Source organism: Lepidothrix coronata, unplaced genomic scaffold (genome assembly GCF_001604755.1).
Source record: "Lepidothrix coronata isolate B3197 unplaced genomic scaffold, Lepidothrix_coronata-1.0 Scaffold80, whole genome shotgun sequence".
Taxonomy (NCBI): Eukaryota; Metazoa; Chordata; class Aves; order Passeriformes; family Pipridae; genus Lepidothrix; species Lepidothrix coronata.
Window position 1 is genome coordinate 1,382,161 of NW_016690260.1, and position 14,417 is coordinate 1,396,577.

General features: G+C 38.8%; 1 protein-coding gene across 13 annotated transcripts in view; it reads left to right on the forward strand.

Annotated features, from left to right (window-relative positions):
- The window catches only part of PARD3 (par-3 family cell polarity regulator), a 450,340-nt gene that overhangs the window by 328,193 nt on the left and 107,730 nt on the right, over positions 1 to 14,417 (forward strand). For 9 of the 13 annotated variants that reach the window (XM_017820189.1, XM_017820190.1, XM_017820192.1 and 6 more), the window contains one exon: positions 4,459 to 4,569. The exons of 3 other annotated variants lie outside the window; for them this stretch is intronic. In XM_017820189.1, coding sequence (XP_017675678.1) covers positions 4,459 to 4,569 — 111 coding nt within the window. Of the gene's footprint in view, positions 1 to 1,614; positions 4,425 to 4,458; positions 4,570 to 14,417 lie in introns of those variants that run through there. One more of the 13 variants, XM_017820200.1, reaches the window with a different exon arrangement.

The window sequence follows — 14,417 nt, forward strand, 5'->3', positions numbered from 1 at the left end:
TGCACAGATGCTGAGTGGTGGAGTTTTCATGTCTGTATCAGAAGACAAGTTGTCATTTCATTTGCATTTGTAAGAATTGCAACAAGTATCCCAGCAGCCAGCCTCACAGCTATGAGAACGAGACCATCTCAGGTTCAGTCAAGTGCCTGACAATCACCAGGTGCTTCAGGCACTCGCTAACCAGCTGCACACAGCAAAGAACAGCTCCTGCGTCTGGGGAGGGAGCAGCAAGGGCTGGGATCACAGTACTTGGCTGTATCCTCAAGGCCTTGGGAAAGTCTAGAATTTCTCTGGCATAGGACAAATGGATGGTGATTGCTATTTTACAAGGGAGATATCGTTAACGATTGCACTTTGGGAGTAACAGCCTTAGGTTGTTATCAGTAAGTGAACAGTTGCTTCAGTGGGGGAACTTATTATGCGGGTGTGCCAGGCCATTCAATGTATGGATTAGGGAAGAAATAACACTGGAAGCAGTAAGGTTCCAAAATTACCATGGGTCATGTACAGGACATACATCCTAGTTCCATCTTTCCTTCCTTTTGAGTATCTGAGCAGTAAAGAGGTAAGATTCACAATGACGCGAAGCCTGGTGGATTGCAGGGAAGGTGTCACACGCACTAATGTTCATGGGGCAGCTCAGGGACTATGCCAGTTGCACTTGTAAGAAGGTGAAACTTTTTCATAGGCAAGCCAGTTCTTTTCGTTGGGCTGGTGCATTCAATTTGGGGTGCTTTAAATACTGGGAGTAATTCTGGGAACCTGACCCATACTTGGCTTCTTTTGACTCACACAACTAAACAAGGACCACCAGACAGCAGCAAAAATGGTTTTACCACCGACTGTGAAGACAGTACATAGTATCTGTGGGATGTGCATTTGGTGTTTTAAAGGGCTATTGCATAGGCTTCTTGAATTTCAGTGGTCTGAATAGTCTCATTTTTGAGTGTCCTGTTTTGCTTAATATTCATGAATCAGTGCAGGAAACATCTACCTGAGGAAATTAGGACCGGTGATTTTGAATAGCTTGTCACCAGTGTAGTCACACCACAGTACAGTTGATGGAGTGTTAACAGCTAGCTTTAATGCTGTGTCTTAGCACTGTTGGATGTTGCTTTTCTGTAGTTAAACTGAGCTTGAATATGACTGTTAAATAATTTATAAATGTCTGTTATAAATTTGGTGGAGAGGATGCTGATTTAGGCTGTGGGTTTCATTATAACTATAAATCACACTATATGGAGCAAACACTTTTAATAGAAGTAAATAGCAAACACACTTAATTGCTAGCAAGAGTAATCTTGCCAAAGACTTTGAATGATGTTTGGAGTGGGGAGTGTTGACTGCTCCTACAGAAAAAAAGGAGGTGGGGAGTGTGTACAAATGTATCTCCATCACAGTTCTTTTCAACACCTTTCTCAAGTACTTGGTGGTTCTCAGCGTCTTCTTAAAATGCTATCTCAGCATCTTAGAGATGCTTCGAGATTGTTAATCCACAATTAACAATTGTGCTAAAAACACAAAACCACAGTCAGGGAGGGGGGAGGATGGTATTTGTTATTCTGGGCTCTAGTGTAGGGACACTGCACTTAACAGTTGCTGAACTTGTTACAGGCAGTGGTGATTATGGCAGATATATCACTTCTGCGGGTGACAAAATCCAGAGAAGGCAACTTTGCAAGACCAGCGTGGTTCATACTCTGCTAGGCTGGGATGACCACAGAGCTTGTCAGAGACGGGCACTGGAAAGTCTCCGGTCAGAGTGGGAGCAATATGACCACCCTTTGAAATGCCTGGGAAAGACCAGAGATGTCTTCCAGAGACTTTATCAGAACGGTCCCCGAGGGCAGAAGAAACATTCTTTCCCAGAAAGAAAACCCTGAAAGAGAAGAAGGGTTGTTGCCACACCTTGCTCATGAGTCAAAGCAAACTGAACCCTCTGAGTTCTGCTCTGAGTTGCTGCATGTGTGATACCTACCTCTGCGTCTGGGAACACAGCATGAGTGCAGTGTGCTCTGGACTTGGGTGGTTGGATCTGGAAACTCAAACCATTGAATTTTGCTAGTTTTGGATTACCTGATAACATTAGAAATGCTCTTCCCACAGTCATGCATCCTGACCATACATTTACTAGATTGCTTACAAGGATTATTAGAAATTTCCTGTGTACTTTATTTTTCTAATAAGGTATTGATTTCAGTATATATCTGTTCATACTTGCAATGAATTGATTTATGGTGGCAGAAATTCTGTTTTGCTGCCAAAACCTAATGGCCACTAGCTAATGCAATTTCCCCCCCCCCTTTTTTTTGAAACCACTAGTTCTTTTTCAAAAATAAACTGGGTAGTCCTGAATGTGATTCAATTGCTTTGCCTAACATTTTGAATGGGTTGAGGAAGGACAGGAGACAGAAGCCAATGTGGGCATCTCAGAGATGCTGTGCTACAGTCACACATATGTTGCTTGTCTCCTCACAACTCTGTGTGTTCTGTTAGTCAGACCTGTGCTGCCACCTCAGGCACTCTCTGTCTATCAGGGTGAAATGGCTCAGTTCCACTGTTTTTCTGCCAAAACTCCTCTCTTGGATAGAGGTTTTAGGGCTATTTTAAATTAACCATTCTCTTTTGTCTGGTGTACAACATCCAGAACTTGATTTAAATCTCTTGTGTCATATATGTAAATGTTTTGTATAATGGTTTTGACTACTCTCTAATAAACGAGTGGATGTTTTAAAAGATACACCTTGGTGTTTTGAATGACTGAATTTAAATATGTCAGTTTTACGTATAAGAGATTATAAAATCAGAGACTTTACCTCTATTTGTATTTCTTAACCGTATCATGTCCTCTGCCTATCCCTTTTCAGGTAGTTATTAATGAACAGTTTTAGTTTTCAGGTGCCTGAATTACTTTGGAAATGAGAAATCTGGGAACTGTGGAGAACAGGCACACACTTTAAAGTTTGTGTACATGCTCCTATACTTTATTTTTGTGTTGTTGTGTTTTTAAAGAGCTGCCCTAAGAGCCATAAACATGATTACCCAGTATAAATATTATCTCTCAACTGAGTGGCCAGAATCGTTAAATCGTTCTGCAGGATTGCTGTGTGATGTGTCTTCAACCCACACAATGACTTTGTACTAGAATCAAAAGGAACAAATGGGAAAATATTATATTATAAATGCCTGCTGGATTCTAAACATTTTAAAGGGGTTACATTAACAGGTCAGAAGAAAGTTTTAAGAACTCTGTGGTTTATTTCACTGTTTATGAGCATTTGGGATGTCTTGTCTGCACTATTGCTGGACATGTTTCATTGCATGTCTCAGTGCTTTTATTTCACTTTTGATGTGAACCTGAGTATGAAGTGCCACAGTGTCAGTCAGCTCACAGATGAGCATTTGGTTTAAAAAAAGTAAAATTCTTGCTGCTTTTGGTGTGATAAATGATGCCACATTTAATTGGTATATATAATAAAATACTGTTTAATAGATACGTGTTAGCCCTTCTACCTTAAATAGAAATTTTTCATCTAAGATCTAGATCTATTAAAAGTTATATTTAAGTGTTTGTTTGGTTCCCTCTATACAAAAGTCATTTCTTTCAGAATAGGTCAAAAGTGTCTTAAGAAATATGCGTAATTTTGTCCTAATAATAACTGAGTATCTCAAATGCCAAATTCTTCTCTGTTGAAAGTTTAAAGAAAACAGTGGAATGTGCAAATATGGAAGAAATCTAAAATACTTGAAATGTAGCCGGTAGAGGGGAGAGGAGACGTGAAGGGCTGAAACCCTGGGTTGGCAGCACCCTGAACTGTCTGGGACAGCTCAGCCAGCTCCATCCCTCCCCTCACCCTCCCGGCTCTGCAACACCCTTGGGGGAAAAGAGTCACGAGCAATAAAGTTTAAAAAAATCTTGGTGCTGAAAAAAGAATAAATTTACATTCTTGAATGGTGTCCACTGTGTGGTGAAACTGCCCTTGCTGGGCAGGTGCAGAGGGCAGGACTGAGCTCTGGGCAGTTGTCAGACGTACGGCTCTGTGTCTCTCAAGGTCCGTATGTGGAAGCCTTTGCTTAATGTGAACCTGAATTGCACTCTTTGGCAGAGATAGTGTTCTAAAACGTTGTTTGACTGTGTATTTAAGAATAGCAATCCAAAAATCCTGGCATGAAAGAAGAATGTGGTCCAATTATTATTTTTTCTGATTGTTCTGTTCTTTAATGAGGAATTATGTAAACTTTTAAGGGGAGTGAAATAAAAATAAAATTAAAAAAACTTATGCAAAAAACCCCAGAAGCAGTCTGAAAATATTAAAAATTGAGATTCTGAGGTCTTTGCACTTTCTTTTCCTGGTTTCCAAACAGTCCTTCTTGGAGTACTCTCTTTGTCATAGGAAAAGGAAAATACAGTTTTGTTCATTTCACAAGTTAGATTCTTTTTTTGTGTGTTATTAACAGGTTTGGCAAACATCGCAAAGATGACAAGAGTGAGAAAACTGGTAAAATAAAAGTGCAGGAAGCTCTTACTTCAGAAGAGGAGAGAATACGAATGAAGCAAGAACAGGAGAGGTAGACTTCAGTATTTGCTTAAACCTTGATAGAGAGAGTTTGTCTTTTAAATTAAATAACTGAAGTTCAATTTTCATTGATGAAATTTCCCACATGTTGATATGTTTACCTACTTTAAATAACAAGACAAAGCTGGATTTATTTTGGACATTAGTATCAACAGCTCCTTTGGCTGTGTTAAACATCTTTTATAGACCCAGAACTCCCTTCCTTACTGAGGAGACTGAAGTAATAAAATGAAATGTTTTCTCTATATATTCTATAACTGATTTTCTTGATATTTTCAGAAAACAAATATTTATATAGAATGAAGTCTGTTTTGTATTTTTCTTCAAAGTCTTGCATATCTAGTTTTTTCATTGATAAATTTAGGAAAAAACTAAAAATTATATTTACCAGTATATTTGTCACTGGAGTTCAGTCTATTTATGTGCCATGCAGTCTGTTTATGGAATGATATGTATATTAAACTGCTAATGTTAAAAATGAGTGGTGAGTACCTCTATTTTTCCTTGTCAGCTTTCCTTAACATAAAAGACCCTATATATATTATAAATGTCATATGGTCTTCTCAGTATTTCCAGTCTACTTTTCATCCTATCTCTTGTAATCCTATATATTTGGGGCCCAGACTCTGGTGTCTCTTGGATGAATTTAGGCAAAATCTTGGAAAGCTTAGGTTATATATTAACTGGTATTCGGGGATGTGTGTGGAGAGACAACCTCTTTGAGTAGCATCACTTCAAAAAGGAGACAAACTTTACAAAATTTGATTGCTAAATGGTAAATAGATTCAGACACAGTTAGCAATGAAAGTGAACCATTAATTAGAATTATTTATCTAAAAATCATACTATAGCTCAACCATAAATTTATAATCGATGCAGAAACTCTGAAGGGAAATTTCGTTGTCTTTGTACAGGAGGTATCACTAGTTAGTTGTCATGGTTCCTTCAACCATCATCTCTATGTACCTTGGTCTTCTGTGGGTAAGAGCAAAAGTTATAAATGATGGCTTCATCAGTAACAGCTCAGTGGAATAGCAGAGCCACAGTAACTCCTGTGTAGTCTCCTCAGTTATTCCTAAAATGGTTTGCTTTCAGTTCTTTTAAGGTTGAGTGACTTACATTACAGTTAAGGCAGGCTGGGAATATGCATTCGTTAGTTTTACTTGTTAAACTCCAGAAACTTTATCATTTGTGACCATCCATTTAGATTACATTATGGGAATTTTTTTACTCTTTAGCAAATATACTAGCATAAATTGATGTAAAAATTTATTCATGTCCTTCTCCATCCATTCTGACTGTAGAGGGTGGCTGGCTTACAGTGCCTGGATGTTTTTTACTTGTTTGATAGGTTTTTATTTTCTCTTTTTTAACAAAAGTGAGGCAGGGTCATTAAATTTATTCCTGTTTTCAAAACTAAAGTGCTTTCAGATTAAATGCTAAAGGGGAAGACTGGAATTGAAGGAAACAAGTGACTTTGGATATGAAGGTGATTGTGCAGCCCACTTCCCTTTATGCATGGGTAGGGCAGCCACTTGGCAGATAAACTCCCGCCAGAGGTGCAGAGCCATGAAATCTGCCTCCATTGCTCCTGCCAGCTCAGGGCAGGAGGACAGCTGGCCACACACACGCTACCCTGCTCCCTGGTTCATACACCCTGCTGAACCCCAGCTGGCCCTGCTTGGAGGGTTTCTTAGTAACATTAGGTCCCCAGAAAATTAGCCATATACGTTTAATCAAAGAAGAAAGACTTTACATGTGAGTTAGTAACGTTTGCTCTCTCTTCATTCTCTTTCTTTGTCTCTCTGTGTCTCTCTGTCTCTCTCCGTAAGAATGGTGAGAGTATAGACTGCCCATGTGATGATATAAGAGAGGTTGCAATAGTCACGCTGGGTACCAAGGTAGAATCATGAAATTATTTGTATAGCCCTCAATGCATGGAGCAAATTCCTAATCCCTGTCCATCAAGTTATGCTAACCAATTTGAATCTTTCCTACAATCTCACTTCTCGTTTGTTATAAAAACAATTTTAAGTGTTCACTGAAACTGCAGAAAATGCATGTGCCAGAACTTCATAACAGCTTGATGTTACTGTAACATGGGTCTTCCTCCTCCCATTACTCTCTCTCCCTGTGTATTTGCTTTCCTTTGTGTTATAAGAGAATGCAACTTCTTTGGGGTAGTGGCATGTACAACTAATAAAAGATAATAAAATAGCAACCAAATGTGTGAGGTGCTTCCTTATGTTTCTGAAAAATTCAGATGTTGATTTGGTCTACAGAGACTAAATATTTTTGCAGTTAGATTGCAGAGAGTTTCCTTTAGATCCTGTAAAATTATGATGTTAGATACATGCTGTTAATGAAGAGTACTTTTGCAAATTAACTGAACAATCGCTCAAAATGCTTACTAGGAGACAGAGTAAAATATTGCTGTCAGTGTTGGCTCATCATGGCTGCTATTTTAACTTTGTTTTCTGTGGGTTTTTTTCCCTCAATTTTTTTAGCAATACAATTCACTTGTTCCATTTTGATACTATATACCTCTAAAATGATGCAATACTTTGGGGAAATAGGTTGGATTTAATGAATTTACTATGTATGAGAGGCTAGGAGCAAAAATCCTAGGGGGGTCAGAGAACAAGTGAACAGCCCATTAAAAAATCAATCATGCCCACAATTTTATGGAATTGTTATGCCTTGACTTGATAATTTTAATAGTATTGTGCTTACAATAGAATTTTCTTTAAAACCTTAAAAGCAGTGTTCATATGTATTATGAGACAAATAAGAAAACTAATGCTCTTCAATTTACCATGATTAAAATTAATAAAATGGCCTTCTATAAACGTATTATTAATAATAATTTATTGATTCTCTGATTAAGGAGCATATCTCTTAAGCTATGTATCTCTTAAGCTGTGTATGGTTCACTGACAATCTTGAAGTAATTTTGATATGAAAATGAAGTTATCTAGTTGAAAATACAGGCAGCTTTCAATGAAAAATGAATACTGGAACAGTTAGGGGTATCATCTGAGGAGACCACCCACTAGTCTTACCAAAAATGATGTAAAATGCTCCCTATTTTTAAATTCTCCAAATACTGGAATAACAGTTCATCCAAGGCCATAGAACATAGCCCTGTGTCACTGTGCTTTAACGCTGGTTTACTCTGGAAAGACAAGTCTCCTCGCAACATCTTTAAGTGTCTGCCAAGCGCTGATCTGAAAATCCAGCTGGGCTCTGCTGTGCTCTTGGAAAGTGTGCTTCTCCCCAGCAGTGGCACCAATCAAAACCTCAAGGCAAAAATAAGCAATGTTTTCTGAACTTGGCCTTTTGTCTCCTAAGAAGGAATCTATACTGCAGAGTCTTGAGACTTGACTTCAATTAGCCCTGGGCTCTTTGTGGTTTTGTTATAGAAGGTGTTCTATGAATTCCAGAGTCCCACGATGGACCTGTGGTTTGCACATCTTTCTAAAATCTCTTGGATTTTACAGATTGGAGATGAGTGGAATATCTTGAGCTTTCAGAGATGCTCCTAATTACTAATAGTTTTACACAGGCTTTGCTATGTAGGATAGACTTAAAACCAGATTTTGAAACTTTTATCAATGACCAAGAGGAATTAGTTCATATGAATGGTCACCCTCTGCTGTGCTTCTGGATCTAAACCTCTGGAAGCCCACAGACCTTTCCATTATAGCAACTCTCTACATCTGGTCTTTGAGGGCCTTCCAGGGTAGACTTTGCTCAATATGTAGCCAGAGTGTCCATTGATATCCTGCAACCTGATTGCCCTGAAACATTTTCTGAGTTCTTAAAAGCCCTTTAGTGTGGTCTCTTTCTTAGGAGATGGGAAGACAGAACTGTCCAGAAAACTTACTGCTTTTATGTTCTGGCCTTGCTGGAGAGAGACATTCCTCCAACAACAGGTTCTGATACCTTTGTTTCTCCCTCTTTCACCCTTGGATTTTTCCTTCAATTTCATTTTTTGTTGGTAGTTGTTTTATGCTTTTTTTTTTCCTTGCTTTTTTTTCTTTGCTTTTTTCTTTCCCCTGCAGTTCTGTGTTCATTACAAAATAAATCTTCAGCAAATCCAAAACCTTTGCCTGTAATCTGCGCTTCTTTAGCTCAGGCACGTGCAGTTCTTGACACACATGGCAAGGCTATACATGCTGTCTGTCTTCAGCCTTGGACTGACTTCCTCTGGCAATGCAAGTGCTCTCCAACCCAAACAACTTTACTCTTTGTACCCAGGTAGTAGATAACAGAGGAATGAACTAAACATACCTCTTTGTGAAGTTTTCAAGAAGTGCATCTGAATCTGGCGTGGTTCACTGCTGGATAATGCTTAAAAGATAAAAGTTGCAATTCATATGTAGTCTCATGATTAAAAGTTCATGATCCCAGCTGTGGGTGAACAGTGCATATGCTGTAATCCAACTCTAGAGGCACTTCCTTCTCTTGGAAAGAAAATCTACAGGATATTTTCTCTGGTTACTACACTGTTTTAAGAGCTTTGCCAATGTTCTATAAATCTCTGGGTAACCATAGAAGTGTTTTAATCTTAGTATTGTATTATTCTTCAACTTCCACTGAAATGGATGCAAAATCAAGTGCTTAAACACTTAAACACCCATGTTGGGAGGATCAGTCTTGAGACGATAAGGAGAAACCTTTCAGAAGAGAATGTACTGTACTGATGGAAACGCTATGGTGGAGGCTCCAGAGATGCTGGGAGGATGATAGAGCGGTCAGAAGGTGGCTTGTGGAGCCGAGGGTTTCCTCTACTCTGTAAAAGCAGCTGTACAATTACAGCTTCTGCTATTCGTGCTGGAGGACAGTTAGCACGGCAGAGCAATGACGCGCTGGGAAGGTGCATGTGTAGTCACCGTCTGGAACAGAAACCTCCTGCTGTGCTGGTTTCCCCCCTTTCTATTTTGGAAAACATGACCTTCTGTTCCTTTGGGTTACAAAAGGAATTACATTTACATAGTTCCGCTGCTCAGTTCCGCAGTTCTCCGGCCCGGTTGGTGCCTCGGGAGCGGCGCGGGGCCGGGAGGGGGAGCTGCGGGCTCGGCGCTGCCACCCGGCCCGGCCCGGCTGGGCTCGGCTTTGCTCGGCTCGGCTCGGCAGTGACCGGTGCCGGGCTATCAGCTGGGGACACCTCTCCAAGCGGAGCGTGGGAGTTGCTTTTGGCTGCCGCGGGAGGAGGCGATGCTGCGGCGGCTGCCGGCGGGGACACCGCGCACCTTGGTCCCGCAGAGGCGCTGCCCTGGGGGAGGCGGATCAGGCGGCTGTGTCTGTATTGTCAGATTTGCTGCTACTTTTGGAGATCAATCAATAGGCTGACAGCACTTTTTTGTGGGAATGTAAACAAGGCTGTGATTTCAGTGGGTGTCGTTCGCATATTATTTTTCCTAAATTTAGAGGGAAACATTCTGTCCGTTCATTAGTAGCTAAAATAACACTGATTTCCACCCCCCACCCCCCCCGAAGGATTCAGTTATTCCATAAAATGCTTCCTGTATTGTATTTTCCTAAGGGTATATGGGTCTTTATCTCCAGCGTATAATGAACTTCTCTTCATCCTTCTCTAGTACCATTAAAGCCACAAACCCTTTGTTGTAAAAGTATACTAATGAATAGAAATGTTACAACAAGAACAGAAGTCTTGTGTTTTCCCTTCATCATGCATCATCCATTTTAATTAGACAAAAGGGTGGTGAGTACTGTGACAAGAGTCTGGAATTAAAATCATTAATTGATGTCAAGCTGACGAGAGACTGCTAACATGAATTTACTGACAGCAGGAAAGAAATTAACCTTATTACTTTATTTAGTACATTGGGACTATTTATTATATTTTCCTGTGTAAGTTCAGTGTGTTCTGTTAATGATGATAAAGACAAATAATTAATAAAACCTACATAAAGTTTTATTACCTCCTATCAATGAAGTTTGCATGAAAATCACATCAATAACTTACAAAAAACAAACCTACCACGTCCTTCTAATCAATGTAACTCATCAAAACCATTACAGCAATATTTTTGGTATTTTAAATGAGTATAACAGGCTCTCTCTAGCCAAGTAGAATTGCAAAAGTGATTTGATTTGAAAACCACGCCTTGGTTTCTTAATGTCAGTGTTGCAAAAAAATGAAACATATTTTCTGCAGCAATGACATTGATTGGAATAACTGTCTGGTTTGATCATCATTGGAAGGTCACCCTAACAAAGATGAGTTTTAATGTTAAGCATCTTTATTCTTTAGATGAAAGAGTACTGCAGTGTCTTATAGAATGACAGCAGCATCCTATAGATAATTTGTGACCCAAAGGTCATAATAAAAGAATAGAGGAGAGGTCATCCTGTAGTAAAGGCCATCTGGAACTGTTAAAGCATCAGATGGAGTAGGGGGCTGAACAGCAGGACACTCTTGGTGCCTTTCCAGATTTCCCAGAGAGACCATAATATTTTTATTGGAAAACCCCAACTTTTTTCCCCCTTAAGCAAAATATTTTCATCTAGCAGTTTCATCTTACTTTTAGAAAAAAGACAACAGACTATGATAAAGAAAGGATTTTTATTTCTTACATGGCCTCTAAGTATTATCTGTGTCTTTGAAATAAGGCAGAGGTTCAGCTTTACTTTTGCTGCTGCTGTATTTTGATGCCACTTAGCAGCTTTCCAAAAAACTGTTACTCTAAATCCATTATTATTGCAAACACGCAGAATATAAATAATTTGTAAAGTAACTTGTGTAAAATCCTTTCTGTTAAAACTTTAACCCCCTTCCCAGCCCATAAGAGAGAAAAGGAAAAATTCCTCAGTGATCAGAAAATCAGAGCAATATGTTTCTCATTCTCACTTATTTTGTGATGGGGTCTCTTGTCTCGGTTTCACTGAGGTTTGTAGCATTGTTTTTGGCAGTGGTTTTTTTACATGCCATGAGGGATGAGGGTGCAAGACATGAAAACAAATCAATGGCAATAATTTTTGTAAGAGAACACAGAAGTGAAGATTGACAATATGGAGCTTTGGAAAAACATTTTGGGCCAGTTCCACTTCATAAAAATGCTGACTTCAGGAGATACGTAAGTTGGAACTTTTTTAGAATAATAGTTGCTGAAGAAATTTTTTAAATAAAGCACCATATATTCTCAAGCTACATATTGTAGTTATAGAGGTTTTAGGACATCATGTTAAAAGTATATTTTCTCTGTTATTCCTCTGCAGGGATTCAAGACACTGCACTGGGCAAGGTCTGGCCAAGTCCCTTACAATACAGTAAAAAACCCCAAAAATTTAGATGATCTTTATAATATTTTCACTTACAAATTTATTTAAGGTATCTTGCAGATCATATGAATTCAGAGCTCTCTAGACATGTCAGTTCTAAGTAAGAGCACTAAAAATATCGTCTAACTTTAGAATACCAAGGACTTTAGGCTAAGACAGCAGCATGTCCCCTGATGTTATGTGTCAGAGTTACTGTACCAAATAATTATTTGGGAATTAAAAAAGGTTTGCTGTAGTTACTAACTTATAGTTGATTTGACTTGTTATTGAACTTATTGTTACTGAGTTGAACAGAACTGAAAACTCATAATATTTTCCAGACTGCACAACAGGAGTCTGTCTAACAGTAAGATAAAGCACTAAACTCACTCTTTTTTCTAATTTTTAAACACAGCAGCATGTATTTGACTAGCAAGACAGATACAAAATGATACATTTGTGACAGACAGATGGGTTCTCCCTCCACATCGCAGCTGGAACGTTTATTTTGTAACCTATTCCTAGAACAAACCTTTTCTGGGTTGTGAGACACCTGGCTCTGTTTCTGACCATGCTATAGATTTGTGCTGTCAGTACTGTGACCCATCAAGGTTTTAGAAGTGAATCCTCAGAGGTGTTGTGGGTGCAAATTTGTGGGTCTTGAGCAAAGATACTGACTTAAAAGCTATATTCTCTATTGGTGGGGTTTTTTTCTTTTTCTTTTCTTTCATCTTCAGTGTATGAGATTCACATAATACCTTGCTTCGTTGTGAGGTTTTTCGTTGCATTTTTTTTGTCACTTCATACTGTTTCATTTTCCAACTTCAGGATTAGGCTATGTTATAAATAGTACTCTAGAAACACAGAATAATGGACCTGAAATAGAACTATTGGTAGAATTTTATACCCCCTTTTGTTACCAGACTTCAAGTAGTGGAACACAGATGGTGGGTAGGCTCAACTCAACCAACAGTATTGTAGCTCGACCTCCAGGTACTGCCTGCAGTATCTGGGAATGACTGATTTGATATGTGGTATGATATATGGTACCATTTGATATATGGGATGCCTGCATCATTTGTTTCTTGCACACATGGGAACAGCTGCTCCTTGCACATTTATCTGCAGAATTCAGATGTTATCCACCAGTTCTTCTTTCTGAAGTTGTTCTGCATTTGGGGGGAAAAGAAATTAGGGGAAGAAATAGTCCAAGCAAGTCTGTGTGAGAGAGGAAACTAGTGCTCTTAAAGTGAGGAGGGATGGAATCAGGAGCTGAGTCATGTTTCAGCAACAGCTGAATCTCATGATCTTCTTCCTTTCTACTTCTGTCCAGCAAAAGAGATAAAGAGTAGATTAGAGCTAAATTAATCTAGTGACCTGTTGTCATAGGTGTAAATATCAGCCTTTGTGGCCAGTTTTGTTATGCAAAAGAAGTACTAAATTCCATTTTGCTTACAGACAGCAGTGATGTTCTTTGATGCAACATGATTCCCAGCAGGATAACAGTCCCAGTTGCTCATCTGGGTGATCCTTCACTGCTGGGGTCACTGACCCTTGGCTCAGACATGAAAATAAGGAGAGAAAGTTTCAGTCATGGTAGTGTTTGTTTTGGAGACAGGAGGACCTATACTTCCTGTGTACCTGAAACATTCACCTTTGGTTGAAATGTATTCTTTAAAAAAAAATCGCAGCAGACAAACCCTCTACCCCAAAATCCAGCAGACTGTTAACTGCAAAGTGTGCTAAAAGCTCTGTTGAAGTGTAAGTAAGATGGTAATTTACAGATTTTTTAAAATCAAAGTAAGCAACGATTTTCACTTGTTTACTGCAAGATCCACAAAAGCAGTTTGAGGTACACTGTTGGGGGGGATGTCTTCACTTGGGAAAGACAAAGGGTGAATCAAGAAGGTCAGGGGATAAGGAAAGATAGGGATGAAATACATGAGAGATTCCACCAGGTTAGAGAAAATCATTCTAATGTCTCTTTTAGTTTCATCCTTGTCACTGATTTCAAATTGGTGTTTGCACTTCACCTGCATATATGCATAATATTTACTTTCTCTCCTGCATTTTCATTTCTTTACATCTTCATTTGTATTTTGCTGCCTTCTTTAATAGCCTTCTTTAATAAAACTCCTTATAAAAATGAGCATGTTATTCTTTTCTTAATATATTAGGGCACTTACAGTAATCACCTTATCACCTTTATCCTTCACCCTTTTTTTTTCAACTGCAGCCCTCCTGGGTTGTAGCTCATTAAAGGCTTTTGAAATTCTTGTGCATCTCTTCTGCATGTGGGATTTGAGGAGGGGGGATCTTCAAAGAGACAGTAAGTACTATCACATATTCTAATTGGCAGATAGGCTGTGATTGTTGAAGGAGAAAGAAAATTAGGACTGTCTGATTATGTAGATACATTTCTTTAATTTAGAGGTGATGGGCAGCTTTTTTTTTTTCAATATGTAGTCGCTGTTCTATTTCTCTGCTGTTGTAGAACTAATGCATAGGAAATGTATGTGTGTAAAATTTTTCTATATAGGTGCAAAATTATAG